This window comes from Blennius ocellaris, assembly GCF_963422515.1.
Source record: "Blennius ocellaris genome assembly, chromosome: 23".
In the NCBI taxonomy this organism is placed as follows: Eukaryota; Metazoa; Chordata; class Actinopteri; order Blenniiformes; family Blenniidae; genus Blennius; species Blennius ocellaris.
In genome coordinates, this window is record NC_137672.1 from 15122500 (window position 1) to 15141607 (window position 19108).

At 41.3% G+C, this 19108-nt stretch overlaps 1 protein-coding gene across 2 annotated transcripts in view; it reads right to left on the minus strand.

Moving 5' to 3' along the window:
- Window positions 1-4174: 4174 nt before the first annotated feature.
- The window catches only part of fgf11a (fibroblast growth factor 11a), a 93121-nt gene continuing 78187 nt past the window's right edge, over window positions 4175-19108 (minus strand). For both annotated transcript variants that reach the window (XM_080518917.1, XM_080518916.1), the window contains 2 exons: window positions 11489-11687; window positions 4175-10874 (listed from right to left, as the gene is read on the minus strand). In XM_080518917.1, the coding sequence (XP_080375043.1) occupies window positions 10732-10874; window positions 11489-11687 (342 nt within the window). In that variant the 3' untranslated portion in view covers window positions 4175-10731. The remainder of the gene's footprint in view (window positions 10875-11488; window positions 11688-19108) is intronic.

A 19108-nucleotide genomic window follows, 5' to 3' on the forward strand; every position in this document is an offset into this window, starting at 1 on the left:
TTTACACTTTAGATTAAGTTTAATTTATGTTACAGAATGCACAATCTCACTTTTTGGAAAAAAAGCAAGGACATTGTGAGAAAATAAAGATTGAATCATTAATTTGTGAAGTATTTATGTTTGTCTGAAAAGTGCTGCATGAATAATGATTGATGAAAGTCATTCATTTGAAATAAACTTTTGAAGTTGATGACTTTTAGAAAAGTTGGAACAAGATCAACAAAAAGATAACTTGGAAAACAATGTACTTGGAAAACAATCTACAATTTTTTTTTGGGGGGGGGGAGGGGGGGGGGTTAGCAGCATGGAGAGCAGAGAAGCACAGACATCTCCTGCAACTTTCCTCAATATCTAGCATCACCAAAACGCTGAAAATTTCATTCAAGCTTATTTTTTCCATTTCTATTTGTCATAATGCTTTCTTTCCTCCACTTTTGCTTGGTTTCTCAAAACATTTGCGTAAAGTTGAAATGCCACAGTTTCAGCTCTCAGATCAGATTTGAACAACATGCCTTCTTAATAAAACAGTCCAAACGTACATGTCACTGTTTGAATACACAAAACAGATTCATGAGACATGAAACTGAAGTCCACCAAGCTGAGATAGGAAATACTTTCTCAAATGCTTCCAGAGTGGTGAAAATATCACTGTCTGAAATCAATACCGATGCTGATAAAATATTCTGATTCAAATCTTTTTTTATTTTTTTCTTATTTGCTAATTACATACTATTGGATTTCAGTGGTTGTTCTGTTAGTGGACATTTCCTTACTCAGCTTCCTGTGCCAACTTGTTTTAATGTCTGATTACTTTTCCCTCCTTGTGCCTCACCTCCCATACCCTCATGTCCCAGAATCCCCTCTCCTCCTTTTCTTTCACAACTGAAAAAACCACAATGCCTCGTTGCAATACTGCTCCCACTGGAGTCTTGTTCCTGGGATTTCTCAATATCACACCATCTGGCTTATATCCATCATCAACCTGATGCCACTTCAGCTCGTCTCCCTCGGACCACCTGTGTACCGTTGATCTGATGTGATTTCACTTAAACATATGAACAAAGTCGATGCCGGTAGCGTCAACGAAGCAGCCATCTAGAGATGTGTATTGCTGGCATGCTGCTGTACCTCCTCAAGGACCTCCGAGGGGAAAAACTTCCCCGTCCTCCTCTATGTATCCGTCTCGTCACGCCATTCTGCTCTTGCTCCTCGTCCCTCCGTGCCGCCTCTAATTTACGATCCACTGTCCTCCCTGTCTGGCCGGATGCCAATTTAATTACCATAGAAGCTAACTATTAACAGCTAGCAGCCAGTGTCGAGTCACACATTACGTCGGTGGTCACAGGGGACTATATGAAGCTCCTGTTGGCTGTGACTCAAAACTCATGGAACCGTTCAAGATCACCGTTTAATTCAGACGTAAGTAGTTAACTTAAATTGGATTGATTGTACACCTGTGCTGACTGTATTTACTCTCATGGGTAATAAGTGATGATGTAGGCAATACTGGTGTAATCACATTACACTGACTGGACCTGGTTTAGCAACATTTTAATGCAGTTATGTGTTTTGATTTTTTTTGAAACGCTCGCTATTTCAGGCTAAGTTGATGTGCCTGCTTGGCCATCTGTGGTAATCGTATCAAAAAATTACTTTGTCTTAATTGTGGCGGCAGCTCGAAGTTTGAGGGAGGCCAACACGAACTCTACTTTTGAAATCAGGATTAAAACTTTCCTACTTGATGAAGCATACAGTTCAGACTGGTCCAGGACGGCCTCAACCATTTTCTAGTTAAGCTGCTGGTTTAGACTGCTGGGAGACCTTTGCTACGATAAGTTTTACTTCTGCATTCTGTTCATATTTCACCATTACTTGTCACTAACAGTCTGTCTCTCTCCTACAGTCTGTGACATATTGGTGGTAATGGCCACAGAAGGCAGCGAGAAGATGAACACTTTTAACAGCCAATAAACCAGGATGATTAAATCCAAAGATTCGATTTTTTTTTTGTTTACCCTAAAATCTGCAGACAGATGCAACTTGATACAGAAATGACATGAAGACAAAAGAACTCCGCAGAGACCATCATTACAATCATACAAATATATTAGTTTGTTTTATTCAATTATATCCAATAATACGTCTTCCTTGACATTGTGTAAGTTATTATAGAAATAAATACAGGTCATATTGCAAATGCAGAGACAAGAGTATCGGGAGAGGGGCAAGTGTTGAAGAGGAGGGGAGGGGTGGTTAAAGGGGTTTAAGAGTAAATATTAGGTAAAGACTGTTTCTTTGAAGGTGTCCAGTAAATGATTGGCGCATGCATACTTGTAGTCCCGCCCATCTGCGATCCTCTACCTCAACCCAGCAGTTTGAATCTGCACGTCCCAGAGCTCCCTGGAAGTCCTTCTCAGATCCCTCCTCCAAGTGATCCAATGAGGGTTGGATGGCATAATAGTCGCTGTGTAGTTCCACCTCGCCAGCAATAGGGGGAGTCACTTCACCCCCATCCCCCCAACCACATTTGCATGGATATATTTATATATAGGGATATATAGATATATTTTTTTTGCCCTGTTTGAATACAAAAATAGTGTCATTGTGGCTTTGATAAGTGGAAGACTGAAGCACTCTTTTTGCATTTGGAAGACGAGAAGGAAAGTAAGATTATGGTGTTTTTTTTTGTTTGTTTGTTTTTCTTTCCCTTTAAAATCTCTCTGGAAGACAGTTAAGTTGAATCGTCCATGCAGTACAAAGAAAAGAAAGGTCAGAAAAAGAATCCTTCAAGGATCAATCACAGGATCACACACACACACACACACACACACACACACACACACGCACGTGTAGTGTGAGACGGACGGTGAACCACTCAGGAGAGATCAAAGGTCGCAGGTTGGGCGCACTGTGGCTGACAGGTGGATTCTGGGGGATCAGAAGGACGAGATTTGAAACCCTACACTCCTTTGCTCCTTTGGAGACTGAGCTTCTTCTTCTTCTTTTTTTTTCTCTCCACAATTTGAGGATATTAGACACGGATATGCGTTGAAACAGCAAAAAGGAAAAAAAAATACATCAAACCAACAAACACACATTGAAAAGAACTACAATGGATACCTCATATCATTTCAACACTAGTCACAGTAGTTTCTATACATAGTCTTCCATGAACAACTCACACAAATAGAAATACACAGAGTACGACATGGGTGTGGTACATTAGCTTGTAAGAGGTGAAGTCCCTCGAAATGCTGGTAAAGGTCAGCAACATCGTAGTCACATCTGCACGAGCCTGGAGCAGAGCGATGCGTGTGCGTGCAATGCAGATGTGTCAAAAAAACAAAAAAACCCCAAAAAGAAGTTAATTTGCTGGTTAATGCAAGCTACGTAAGCTCAGGATTTCAGTGTAAAAGCACTTTTTTTTGTGGGAAGCAGCTACACGCACAAAAATGGGGATGAAAGGGGGAAAAAACAGAGGAAGGCGTCACTCCTTTGTGGGAGCACGTGAGTCTCTCTCTTCCTCCCTCTCTTTTTGTGTTTTCTGCTGCATTGCAGATGTGCTGAAGGGACTCCACCTCGAAGTAATGCACGCACACACTTGAACAGCTCGCAAAAAAAAAAAGAAGGGGGGAAAGTGTTAGAAAAATAAACGCTCTAATAAAACACGCAGTTGGTTCTATATCAATATTCATTTCTTTCTCCCCTCCCTTCGAGATAATGTGGCTGCACCTTGTTAATGGAGTTTATTGCTTTCTGCTCAAGGACTCATGCTCATTGATTTGGCTTCTGATTTATACTCTATTTTTCCTCCACCTCCGGTACACAAAGATATTCCGTCACAGTTACACAAAAAGCTAAAACTGATGAGTGTGGTGTTTTAGAGCCACACACACACACACACACACACACACACACACACACACACACACACACACACACACACACACACACACACACACACACACACACACACACACACACACACACACACACACACACACACAGCCTACAGGTTAAAGGGAAGTTGTGTTTACTGCTTGCAACAACAGAAAGAAGGGTCGCAGTGAGAAACTTCAAAGCGAGACTGTGAGGGCACGAGTCAGCTCCACCAGTGTGTGGCACATGCCCCCCCCCCCCCCCCACTCCTCACAGAGTCCTTCACAACCCCGGGTGACCCAGTCTCTCTCTTTCTGTCTCCTCACTGCTGTATTTCACTCAGTAAGCAGGGAGGGCCCTGACTCCGGAGAAACAAGAGGGAAGGGAAGTCCCCAGTGAAGGAGTGTTTGTGTGTCTGTGTGTGTGTGTATCAGATACACATCATTTAACTCCCTTCACTATCGCACCTCTCCCATCACTTGTAATATATAATGAAAAAGTGTTCTCCAAAGGGCCAGAATTTAGAGCTGAATCGAGAGACGTTCATCAGTGAGGTACAAGTAATAAATTAAAGCCACTGGAGGGGGCGTGAAGGAGGGGTGGAGGGTCACTAATCAAACATGTGCTCGGATGAATGGCAAACTTTACATCCAGTAACTCACGTAGGATTGTTTTGAGGTGAAGCCTGAAGGCCGACAGGCTGGAATAGCACAGCCGATTTCAGGCTTCACACAAAGGGACTCGGGGGGTCGTGAACACACACGCACACGCAAACTCATGCAACCATGCAAACTCTTCACACAGGATACATAATTCATTAACTCTACTGATCTGCAATCAATTACACCCCAAACAGAGCACAAGTCAGTTAACATCTCATAGGATTTATCTGCTTATAAATATCTTTTAAACCTCTGCGATTAAAAATAAAGTTCCCAAGTCATTATTGATAAATATGGACACTTATGTCACATCGATCACTGCTGAACAACACAAAGACTACAGCACAAAGAACAGTTTGCAAACTGGAGAAAGAAGCTAATTTATCTGCATATTCTACAGTGAAGCAGTGAAATGACTGACGTAGCTGATTGATGGTATTTGCATTGAATCCACACAGTGGCAATGTGAATATCCCAAACAGTGACACAATCCATCATTCATGAGATGTCAGCACTAACTGACGCTGTGCTGCTCTGACTTTAACAAAGCTGCTGATGGATTGACTTTGTGAAAACTTGGCTTTAAAGTCAATTCTAATCAGGATCAGAGGCAGAAAGTGAACTGATATCAGTGTTACTTAAGCAGCAAACAAATAAGAAAACAAACTCTTGCATCAAGATGCAGCTTTATGTGCAGGTTCAGTTTTATTTTTTTGACTGAAAATTGACTTAAAGTATTGCTGCTTTTTCTTTTGTAAGTTAAAGAGGCCGCCCGCTGATTTTGTGTGCAAAACATTAGAGGAGTAAAAAAAAACTACATTTCCCAAAATGCCACTCATGTATTTCAAAGGGGACCACTTATTAACCATTTTCCTATGAATTCAGACTCGGGGTGGGACCTTCTGAGGCTGTGTGGTGTTGTATTGTTCTGTTCCTGGTTTTAAATAATCCACATTGTAAGTGATCTACAGTTGAAAAGACAACAGATGAGAGGGACGTAGACGTTTGTTGGATCAGTTTTTTGTGAAACTAATAAAAACAGTCAAATTAACCGTATGAAATACTCACTGAAACACATTTTATAGTAATGCAGAGTACATTCAACACTATTACAAGCACTTTGACAGTTAAATTAGTGACTTTTTAACAATCTCATCTTGGCTAACACATATTTTGTTTGGACTGTTTGGTCTACACCTTGATGTTCAGTATGAATATAACCCGTGAAAGCGGGGCCTCACAATCCGTCTGACTTTTTGGGTTTTAACCAGGAGCTGTCAGAAAAGTTACCACAGTGATAACTGGCAGAATTCACCAAGTGTTGGATTGTTCACTCACTAATAGGGAATGTGAGCTGGATTAGTTTTACCCTACTGACAATGTGTTGTCACAATAGTAGTCCTCCAAAATCAAGTGATTTGGCTTGTCTCTTATAGAACCACATAATTATGATAACTTTCTGGTATTTACATTAATTTGTGATGCTAAAATAAACATTAAGTACTATGGACACAGCCAGACTGTCATTAATATTCAGTTGTTGGGTTGCCTAGAATGAACTTAAAATGACATGTTTCTGCAGTTGCTCCAAACTGACAGAATTTATTTGTAAGCATTTGAGATTTCCCATCCTGAGCCTGAACTAGCTGTGGTCTGTTGAACAGAACTTTTAGGCGTGAATGTGAAAGTTTATGACTGAAACAACAAGCACATGGATTAATTCTGTTATGAATACCAGAGGATTGCCTCTTTAAACATGCACGGTTTGAATAAATTCATGTTGATTTCGAACTAAAGTAGCTATATTTTCTCTTCATTTATATATTCCACCTGAATGAAAACATTAGCCCTTAATTCTTCCCTTTAAAAAAAAAAAACAATTGTTTGATTGAGTATTTAAAACAGTCGTGGCACAGATGTAAAAAATAAATAAAGAAAACAAAAGATATTGCAACATAGATTTTCCCAGCCCTTAAAATACACAATTGTAGTAAAAAAATATTACATTTTCTTAATCTTTCCTCCTCTTCCTCCTCCCATCTACAAGCATCCAGTCCCGGGCCGTCTTAAATCTGTTCCGCGAAGGCAGAGGCTTCACTTAATTAAACATTTGTGTAATTACTCTGAAAATAATAGTCAAACACTGTTCTGGATTTAGTGATCCTTGGGGGGGCGGCTGGCCACACGCACCAACCTGAAGGTCTATTTAACAGTTTAATTAAGGTCTTTAGTGTGAATGCAAGGCTTTAACAGTAGCTTGTGTGGAATAAATCAGCACCTCCTTCAGTTTACTCTAATGTCTTTAACACTTCATTCATTCACTTCTTATTTATCCTTTCCTTTCCTTTCCTCTCTCAGGTAGCAGATTACTTTGCTCAGCAGCTTGCCTCTATGCTGATCGGGTTATCAGCTATTATTATTTACAACCACGGGTTACAGAGGAGCAGTGGATTATGCACGAAGGGAGAGGGCGTGTAAATGTGCTGGCGCCCAGGGAACACCCGTTCACATTACCATAAATCCCTCTTAAATCTCTCTTTCTCATGCTCATCATCAGTAATTATCACTCCAGAAAATCTCCCTCCTCTTTCGCTTTCCTTTTCTGCGATTAGTCCCCCCCTCCCTTTCTCCGCGGCCTCCAATCATCAATCTCTCCTCGCCCAACATGCAGGACTCCCCTCGCTCCCCGCAATACATAAACATTAGGCGGGAACAATTACCTTGCCTGGCATATTGTATCAAGAAAGTTTGATATGAAAAATGATTGCTTTTCGTGTTTAATGAAAACAACGAATGGAAACGCAGCAAACAAGGACTCCTGAAAGAGAGGAGAAACATTCAATATGCGTTCTGTCAGTGACTTGCTTCACCTGCAGAGTCGACTAAATAAACACTGACAGAAATGACATCAGAGTAAAAGCCAACACAGGGATCTTTCCGTTTCTGACACTGCAGGACAGTCGTCACTTTCATTAGACACTTCTTCTCTGAACAAAACAGTCACGTGATGTGATACATGGAATTAAGTCACAATGTAAAAAAAAACAAAAAACAAATAGGCTCCACTTGACCCAACATGGGGTGGTTTGTTGTTTTGGGGTTTGCATTTGACTTATTTTCACATAAGTGTCTTTTTCTTTAAATGAGAAATTCTTGCATTGGAAACCTGAAAATAACAGAGAGAGCTTGCAGGGTGGAGTTAATTGAAACTTGTGCCGCAATCCATTTGCCTTCGCATTCATAATTTATTTGTGTTATATCACGGGGGTAAACTCGTAATAGTGTCAAGAAAACCGAGCTTCATTTTCAAGATGGCTGCACATGATGTGACATTTATACATACACAGTATTTTAATGTAGTTTTAGCTTTGCTGCTCTGTTTGAATGCAGAATAGATACAAATTTTTCCTGTGATTTTTAACTTGTATTATGATAAAGTGTATGTGCATGCCTGTTTATTTCTTTATTTCTTTAAAGAACAGGGTTAGTTGAGCTGATAAGTAAAAATGCATGGGGTATTTAAAGTGAATCACAAAAATTATGTTCACATATTTTTTGTCAGGAAATGCGGTCAAACTAGTAATTTCATCGAAGTGTGAATTTTAGCCACAATGGAGACTCAAGATTCACTAATGGTTCATTGTAGTCAAAAGTCAGAGCAAATTTCGAAGGTCAGATCAAGATCTGTGCAGACCCTGATTCAAATAAAACATCACAGAAAAGCCAAAAGATGGGAAATTCACCTAATTTAACAGAAAAATAAGATGCAGGAGCCTTCGAAATTGAATTCAAGGGCATGTTTCCTGTTTGGTTGTTGTTTTACAACCTCAAAGCTGCCAAAGCCTCATGCCTTCAACCTGCAATCTCAAGGTGGATCAAAATAACATAAACATAATATAAAAGAAGACAAATAGTCATCATGAATAACTTTTTTTTTTTTTTTTTTACCTATACCAGTTGTTTATTTATAATAAATTATTACAAACCTTGGTTACTTACGTTGCTTTATGATAAAACTGCATTGTGTTTCAGTGTCAGAAAACACTATTATCTACCAGGCAGAACCTGGAATGTCGAACTATTGGGAACAACCTCAACGGGCACAGGAAGCAGGACTGCCACTTGTCTCCACATTCTAATTAATAATCCAAGAGTGGATTTAATGGTGGTGTCAATAAGACTCCAAATCATTTCCAAACTTTTTTTCTATGCAAGTATTTCACATCAGAATTTAACTGTTCACATATAAGAGGATTCCCACCCATGCTACAGTTTCACCGGTGCCTTGGGGAAGGTTGTATTGTAGGACGGCTTCTTTATAATGGCTCTTTGCTCTTTCACTGTAATGATCATATGGTGTTGTGGAAATCAATTCTGGATATAATCTTGCATATTTACATATATAGGTGCATTAATATGAAGTGTCCCTTTTAGGCATAAAGAAATCTGAATCCAGAATTTATATCAAAGTGTGCACAACAACATAAGGTTAATGTAATGATTTGACAAAAGAAATAAACTTATATTTTGTAGTGAAATCCTCAGTCGTAAAATAAATAAATAAATAAATAAAACAATATTCTCCTTTAGATTGGATAGTATACTGCAAATTTAGTGACCATGCCATTTGAAGACAAGAGTTTATGGTTGTTTTTGGACTTGTGACCCCCTGATGGCAACACATTATTGAGAATGTTTGAGCACAAGGTTGGATCTAATCTGTTAAGAATGTCTTGTTTTCAAATTCACTATATATTGGACAATATGAATGCAATAACCAAATGAAATCCATCAATATTAGAGAGCAATAGCAGGCTGAGTGAAGGAGGTTACAGACACTGTGTGGGCCCTGAGGGTTTGTGCAATGCATGAGTGGTCACAGCAAAAACAAAACAAAAAAAAATGCTATTGCAGTGCAATCACATGCAACACACTCAGGGCTCCATCACTACCTCATCTCCCTGATGATATCCTCATCATCTCCCAGAACCACACACACACACACACACACACACAGACACACATTTGCCACAGTGGCGGTGCATACAGTATGTGTGCATCCATGAGTGTTAATGCATGTCATTTTATTAAGTGTGTTAAGTCGTGAGATCGTTTTCTGCGGTTGTTGCTCGCGGACATCGAGAGAGTGTGTGTGCACTCGCCTCTTGTACGTGTGTGTAAATGTCAGTGTGTGTAAATGAGCGCGCGTGCGTGCTGCTAGGTGGTGTGCTGAGGGAGCTGCTGGCCCCTCGTTTAAGGGTTGAAAGATTCCGATCAGACCCGGACTCCATTAACAGAGCCAGAGAGAAGGGTAGGGGGTGGGGGATGGGGGTGTTCTTGTGCCGCAGAGTGGAAAATTGAGTCCATGTCACAAACTAATCAAATCGAGCCAAAGGTGAATGGGAAAAGAAGAGAAAACACACACACACACACACTTGCACACACACATAGACACACAGGAACAAACATGTGCACACACATACACACAAACAGAGCCTGACGAGTATTCAGGCCATCTCCTGAAGTTGCTGATGCACACAGAAGATGTGGACCGGGCAGATGGCTCCAGAACTAAAGGCTGCAGGGTCTCTGTGACAGCCTCGCATCGCCAGGGCTCGGCGGGGAGCGAACGCCGGGGCTTCGACAGAGGAGTAAAAACACAAGCCATCTATGGAGGACGTGCTGCAGAGGAGCCGATGTGCCGCTTGCACCCGTTGTGGTAAAACCAGGAAGACTTTGCTGGGGTATTTGGTTGATGGACTCGCCACGGCTCGGGAGGCACACGGGACCTCCTTCCAGCTCCAGAAACACGCCATGGTGTCGTGCTGTACAACGCTAGGCCGCTGTTCACCTGTTTGTGGAGTTATTGCTTTTAAATCCCAGGCTCTGCTGATCGCAGAGGTCGTTAAATAAGAAGGTGGAGGGCTGGTGTGCATGTGGAGGGGGAGTGCACACCAGTGGGGGGGGGGTCCTGCGAAGGTAAAAGAGGGCTTCCTGTTCCTTTCACTCCACCTGGACCTTTTCCTTAACTCCAGGTTTACGCCAGTGCATGGTGGGGGGTGGAGGTCAGTATTACAGGCAGCAGGTGGGGGTAGCCCTAACAACCTTGTTCAGGTGTCCGCTGGTGCCCATCGCCCTGTGTCACCCCACCCCTCTTCTCTCCTCTCCTCCTCCCATGAGTTTGTGAGCGCTAGGAGGAGGAGGTTTTGGTTTTGGATTGAGGGTCCTTCTTGCCGTTCTGGTGCACAGGCGAGTCACTGGAGGTCTTAGGTGTTTTTCTGGGCGGGCTCTGTTCAGCGACGTCATGTAGGGAGGGCTCCCTGTACATGGCCACTGTGGTGGGAGAAGGCAAAACAGGAGTTACCAGGAGACACGCTGTATTTGACTGATGTTCACTTCACTTATTATATTATTATTTAGTTTAACCTGATTTGAAAACCCAATTACAGACAGACAACTTTTACAGATTCCAATTCACATTGACCGCTCTCACTTCGGACACAGATTGAAATACAGACAGAAAACTCTCCATACGTTTTGCCACAATAATGTCCCTGTACTTTTTAAATATTAATTGCAATGAGCTCTGGTTTTTATACTGTATCATTCAGAAGCAATATTTAGTATGTTCATGCAAATTCTGCCATTTTGACAGAAGTCAAACCTCGTTTTTGGGGCTCACAGCAAGTTGTCACGTTCCCAGCGGGGGGGGGGGGGGGGGGGGTTAGGTTTGACAGCGATCGGGTGTTTTTATTTTGTTAGTTATGAAGATTGTACCATTATTTACTTTTCTATTTACGCAATATAATTTTGAAAAAATGTTGGAAGAACATTGGAAAACAGGTTGGATGATTTAAAGAAAAAAAAAAAAACCCTGCAATAAAAGAACTTATCGATCTGGAAAGTGTTTCATCAGGAGTGGCGTGTACAGTATGGATCTTTACTACCTTCGATGAGTTTGGGCAGAAAGTGAGCGGCTCCCTTGGTCTTCTTCACGCGGTTTCCCTTCATGACTTGGCCGTCCCTGTTGATGCCGATGTACCAGGCCCGCCCCGACTGGGTTTGTCTGTACAGGATGGACGAGTAGGTGACGTAGTAGTTCTCAAACACACACTCCTTAAACTTGCACTCAGGTGTGAAGTGTTCCTGAAAGACACGCACACACACACACATATGGAGAGGCGTCAGGTCAGAGTAGAAGAATAACACATCTGGAGAGTCTGCCATCTTTTATCGCTTCCATTATTTATATATTTACTCTTCAATTCCACCGGCTCAGTTGGGAATGGGAGAAAATGGGCTCCACATTTCATCGTGACAGGGTTACGGGAGCATCTGCGGCTACACACACACACACGCACGTACACACACTTACTGTCACACACCAACAACTGAGTTCGACATGCCTGCCCACGACATGGATGAAGTGGCTGGTGTGCTGGGAAGCCATAACTCAGCCGGTTTCAGTTTACCTGTAACAAACAACAATCAACCAGATCCTTCACCTCCACTCCACGGTTTAATGACCCCGGCTGTTGGCCTTCAGCTGTGCATGCACACACACGCACACACACGAGCCCAGACGATACGTCAACAGCGGGACATCCTACATCCCTACCCACCTACTATCTCTCTCTTTCTCGTTACGGCTCTCACATATTCCTTTTCCATCTCATATTCCGCCTCTCCTTCTCCACTTCATTCCCTCCATCCCTTCGTCATTTGGTAACCTTGTCGAGGAACAAACCAATTTGCAGGATTGATTTGGAGCCTTGATGTGACTGGTGAGCAGAAAAGGCCTGAATAAGGAGTTTGCTCTCTCCTACTCTCTCTCTCTCTCTCTCCTTTTCTTTCTCCACGTCTTCTATCTCTCCTCTCCACTTGTCTGCCACTGCAGGCGCGGGGCCTTAACGCCTGCCCATATCCATTGTACCGCGCATAAACAACCTAATTACATCGACTGTATCGCCCATTCTTTAATTACACATCCATTCACTCAAGCAGCCATTCATTTCCTCGCCCACCCATTACCTTAGCTCTATTAGTGCAGAGTGAAATCCAAAGGTCTGGAGTGTCTCGGAAGGTGTAATCAGATTGCTATCATTAACTGTGTTTGCATCGCAACGTGACTCGTCTCATTGTGTAGTCGCTGTGTGTGTGTGTGTGTGTGTGTGTGTGTGTAGTTGGAACTTTGAAAAGACTACAGTCTGCTTTGTGAAGCCTGATCACTCCGCCTGCAGACAGACTGGCTTAAGTTCATTAATTGACTTTCATTAGTTAACTGCGCAAAAATATACAGAGTTAGGCTCAGCGGTGATGGCTTAGCAGAGCAAAATGATCTTAACAAGCAACACAACACACTATTTACAAGGGGGAGTTATGGAGTCTTATTGCCACAGCAATGAAGGAAAGGTTTTCATGCAAGACACTGAGAAGGGTTTCCATTGTTGTGTGTGTGTACGTAATTGTGAAATAGATTCATTGTGACAGGTCGTATGAAGACTGCTGAAGCTGTAAAATGAGTGACATAAGTCCAGTCAATTTGTGTAAAATTACGGATTAAAAAAGTAGGAGGGGAAAAAGTAAATCGATATCCTCAATTAGTGTACAGTAAGTATGAGCTGATGATTCATCTAACCTTCTATACATCTTTATTCAAATGCAAGGCGCTGGAGGCCAGATACACCCTGACCAGGTCACCTACTGTATAACAGGTAAAATACAGAGAGAAGTCTACAGAAGTCTTGAGTCTTCACACAACAATGTGCCATTCATGGAGCCCTTCTTCCCATGTAGTCCCCGAACAAGTGTTTCGACATTGAAAATTTGATGTATTTGCATTAAAACTGTGTATGAATGTGTCAAACTAGACAAAAGGTAACGTGCCAGTCATGCATGAACTACCTTAGTGCATTAGTTTCCAGTTAAAATGCATCTGCATAAAGTACCTGTGCTTCTTATGGAGTGTTTATACTGTTTAGTGGAACTACTAGAGCCAAGTTTAAGTTATGTTGTTAGTGTGTGAATAATATCAGATTTTCCTTTCATGAAAGTGCTATTAGTTTAGCTTCAAACGACATTTTAAAACAATTTTTTGCCATTTGTAATAGGCAAAATTAGAAAAATATGCATGTAAAAAAATTGGGGAGGGGGGGTATTTTCGATATTTAATTCCACTTATACAGCTTCATATTTATCTTTACGGTCTTCTTACAGCATGCGTGGGTCTGCAGGATCATATGTGCGTGCAAAGCACATATGGAGCCTCTGATACATCCCATTACGCTGCAGAAAGGTGTCGTCTTAATGACATTTCAGCCCCATCAAGATGTCAGGTCCACTCAGACGGCTGATGGCTCAGACTGACGTTTAAGGGCAGGCCGCTTCCTCATCTGTCATCTTCGCTAAGAGTGTGCAGAGCTGACAGAGATAAACACGGGAAGTTATGGATGAGATGAATCTCACTTTAAATCTAAATAGTGTATATAAAAAGCCAAATAGACACCAAACATAAAATTCTGTACCATTTGCTACAAATCCCTCTTGTAAAATGCACCTTTAATATTTCATGTGATCTGACTCTGTGTACTTATTAGCATAGTCCTACGTGAACCGAATCCTCACAACAGAATATGAAAGCCTTGCAGTTTTCGTGCAGAACTTCATGCAACTGTAAATGATTAAAATGAGTCAATTTGACCCATTAAATGGCTTAAATCTCCCAAAATGTTTCTAGGCCATAGATTTTCAAATGTGCAATGCATAAATTATTGCAAATTGAACCGAATTGTTTTGTGAGTGAACATGTAATAATCATTTCAAATGAAAGTCTTTGGTCCTGGCCTGGAGCCAAACTCATGTACTCAATCACCAGCAGGCTCTCAGGGTGCCATCAGCAATGCTACTTTATAGGATAACACACTATTAAGCAGTCATTTATGGAGACGCATTATTCTCACAGCAGACACACAGGGGACAGATGCACATCTGTCTGCACAGCTTACTCTAAATAAACTTCAGGCTCAATTTCTGACTGATAATTCAATTTTTACTTTTAATCCGAAGTTAAAGAAAAGGGGCCCTCACACCTCTTCAGCCAGAACGCCAAATGATCCTCGTTCTAATAAAAACACTGAAAGGTATTCGTCACAGGAGTCCAATAAAACCTCATCTCCTCTCATGTGGAAGACAAACCCTCAGAATTTAAAATCACTGATGCAGTTCTTTTCGCTCTCAGCAGGGGCTGCTCCAAACACACAGGCAGACAGGAACCTCCTCTACCTGCTGCTGCTGCAAATGAACTGGTGTCTGCTCACACACTCAGTTCTCCCCAAAGGACCTCCTGAAAACAGCCACATATCCACAAAACGGAGAGAAGGAAACAGCCACAAATATTGTTTTTTTTTCTTAAAATAAAGCCGAAATCTGCTAAACCTTCCCGTCATGTCACATTATATCACTTCAGTATGTAGAAGCCCAACAGACTACAACAATGCAACGTGTTGTAACTAATATATACTTTACAACTCCAGGCAATATTGATAAACTTAACATATTCATTGTTGTTTATGGCAAAACACAATTAAAAGCATCACAGATATGCTGTGAAATCATATGGATAAATAATCCCATATTGTGGCTTCTTAACTTGTTTGTGTTTATTTAGTTTATTTTATGTCCATTATTTAAAAAACTCAGCATTCCAAAATTCTCTACTGACACATTTTGATAACGATAACAATAAAGTCCACTTTTAATTTTTCTTTTTTAAATCGCAAATTAAACCCTAACCTTGTGGTTTTCAACTGTGGGAGGAAACAAGAGTAAAAAAAACACAAAACAAGAAAACATGCATGCACAGGGAGACCATGCAAACTCCACACAGCAAAATCCACAAGCGTGAACTTAAACCTGGGAATATCTTGCTGCGAGGAGAGATTACTAAGCATGACAACACTGTTGTTGTGGGATAGGAAAGAAACTCCATTCAAGAAAAATGCAAAAGTTACATTTTATACAGATAATTGTGAGAATACAAACGACATTTGGTGAAATTAGGGGAAATATGACAGTCAACAGCTTGAAAAACAACATTATTCTGTTCTTTAATGCCGAGATTTTTTTATATGTAGATTTTGATGTCAGACATAAAACTATCAGCATTTAACTTTGGAATATTCCTCAATTTTCAGCAAAATACAGTCTAAATATTAGAGCAATAAACATGTATTTTGACATTTTATGTGGATTCACTGAAATCAATATAAAGTAATTACATTCTGATGTGAAACTAGTTTTTATTTAAGCCAAGATTAGGGGGTACAGTGTGGTTTACAGTGCGTCTGCAGTAAATGAATGAAAATGAATGAAAGTCAATGTGAGGTTCCCAGAACTGATGGAAACACAGTGTATGCGTCTTCTGCCGTGTGTGTGTGTGTGTGTGTGTGTGTGTGTACAGCCACTCATGCGTGTCTGCTGTTGTGACAGGGAGACATGACGGATCCCTCTTACATCAGTGGGAGGCCACCCGGTGCCAGATGACACACACACACACACACACACACACACACACACACACACACACACACACACACACACACACACACACACACACACACACACACACACACACACACACACACACACACACACACACACACACACACACACTATGAACAGTGACGGATGGACCTGGTCCCTCCCTCATCATTCACTCTCTCAGACAGAGGAGAGAAAAAGAGAGGGACACACAGAGAGAGAGAGAAGAGAGAGAGAGGCGGGCATTAAAGCAGAGAAGGTGAATGAATAAGAAACAGAACAAAAACAATGAAGGAGAAATGAGGAAGATGAGTAAAGCAGGATTGCTCCCCCCTAGTAATGACACACAGCCCCATCTTATTTCCATCTGTTGACACCTGAAGACATTTTTCAGCCCGGCGTGCAACGAGCCTCCCGACCACTCAGCTGGAGGATTGATTCCATGTAAGGCCTCTGCGAAAAGTCAATAGGCATCGGGGCAGAAAAAAAGCGGGATTAGGCTTTGATTGGACGCCCGACGCAGCGACGCAACCGAGCATGAAGAACTTAAAACGACTTACAAGCTGCAATCGGGCAGGCACAGGTTAATCCGCAGGCTTTAAGTCATAGACACTTATCGACTACGTCCCAAAGGACAAACGTATTTTACACCATCAATAGGACACATGCATGAGCAGATGTGTGTGTGTGTGTGTGTGGGTGTGTGTATGTGTATGTGTTCCCAAAGCCTCACTTGTACTGTACATGACTGGGGAAATCCATTCATTTTTTTTTTACAGCTTTAGCTGAACGATGTTTATGGTTTCATGTGTCAGCAGGAACAACTGATCGATAGAGGTTTTCCCGTCACGGTTGTAAGTGTTGAACCTGGGCGGAAGTGTCAGGCTGATAAGGGGAAGTCCCAGATGGGGACAAAAGGGGAAGGATGTCATTGAATGCTTTTCACGATACAGTTTATAATGTAATCTAATCTGTCGTTCTGAACTTTCATATATCCCGACATTCAGAACGTCCTCAACAAACAATGCAAATTTAATGTCTCTTTAACAGATTACATTTTAAAATATTGCCGAATTTATTGCAGGAATTCTCACTTTCAAACATCCAATATATCCAGATGTAAGTTAATTATGTGATGTGATGCTGGTAAAGATGGTGTGTGCCATAAGAGCACTGGGTTATAATGATGTCATGACTCATTAATACAGCCAACAAATGGTGCAGGTTGGAACTCAACAACGGTCTTTCACCAAAACTCCCAAATTACCACACAAACAGCAGGAATCAAAACCCGAACTCTGAACACAGAGGGAACCAGAAACATGTTGTAAGACTGGTACTTGATGGAGCTGGGACATTAATCAGGTGTTACAGTTCATGTCAGTCTGGGCCTAATTACAAATATCCAACACACAATACATTGCTGTCTGATTAATGGAAAATGATGCATGTCTAAAAGCAGATTCAGAGTCAATTGCAATTTCGAAGCCAAATGTTTTGCATGTGCCAAAACTGTCATCTGTTGTGTGTCTGCTGGTCTGCAAAGCCAAACACACTTTACCCACAATCCCACGAGCTGCTACCAGACTGATTCAGAACTTGAGTTTGTTTGCGACGAAAAGATAATTTAAGATTTGCTGGAGCCAAAGTTGCAATGCAAGTTGTTTATACTTTTCTTTAGCCAAGTATGAAGTCATCAGATTTATGGACTGCACTTTCCCCGCACATTTCCATCTTAGAGGAATGAAATGATGTTGAGAGACATTTGTCTCTTGTTACTCACACTTTGCAAGACCTTTGCAAGGTGCTCGCTCTCAATACAGAGGTCATGGTCTTGTCCAAAGAATCAAAAAGCCATTTCAATCATAAAATAGCCACTCAACCACCTCTATGTTAGATGGTTTGTTTTGGGTACTTTGGCTTCTTTGCACAATCCTAGAAAAATACCCATATTTTTCTACTTGATTACTGCTCCTAACATGGAGTGTAAATACTGTGACTCTGTTCACGTGTAGACGCAGGAAAATGCAATTTTTTGGAAACGCTGCTATGGCGGCCTCCAGAGTGTCATGACTTCAAGTCCATATTCTCCTGGTACTTGGTAGTTTTGTAGTCACCCGTAATCCCAATCAAACGTAGTCTTCTGTCCATTCAAATATCTGTGTACTCTCCATTGTTAATGTCTGTGGTGTGTTGTTCTCTGCACGCAAATGTGTGTGGTTTCATTACAAAAACAAACAATAGCACTCACTTGTGGTCCAACCTGAAAAATGCATCGTTTTCAGCATTTCTGTCGGCTCTACGTAAACAAACATCCTTTTCTAAAACACAGTATTTCAGAATAAAAACACAAAAAAATATGTGTTTTCAATTGTAAACAGGGTCCCGGATGTACTCTGCTTTAAACCCAAGTTCAGATGGATGAATGGATAAATTAATGGATGGATGGATCGTTTATGTACGGAGGATTTAAATTTTTGGTCTATAGAGGGTAAACTTGCAAAGTTCCGGACCAATTTTCGTAAGTTCAATTTCAGTCCTGTTCTAAGTTTAATCAGCGTCAAACTTAAAGGCACTGATTCAAAGACAATATTAATGTGAAACTTGCATGTGACTAATGCTGTGAGGACAGTATGGACGCTGAGAATGAGTTACACCGTGTCAAAGGTCATGTTTGACATTCCAACTCTTGCCAACGGCTCGTCTTGTCAGCTTGAATCTTCCGCCTCCGTCTCTCCGTCTCATCTCTCCGTCTCTTCACTTTACAATCCATTAAAACTAAAAGTGTCATAAAAAAAATATCCTGCGGGGGGAGAAACAAAAAACTTTAAAAGGATGACTGGGTTGTAAAGTATATTGATAGTGAATTGGGGAGCTGTTTTCTTTCATCTGCGTGCTTTAGTGGGTGTTTCTGCTTTGTTGTACAAATGCCTGATAAATGACTGCTTAATAAAGCCGTGATGTAAAATTTTAATCACGACAAAGAAGCCGTGGGACCCGCTGGATTTCTGGCCGAGGACGAACCTGAC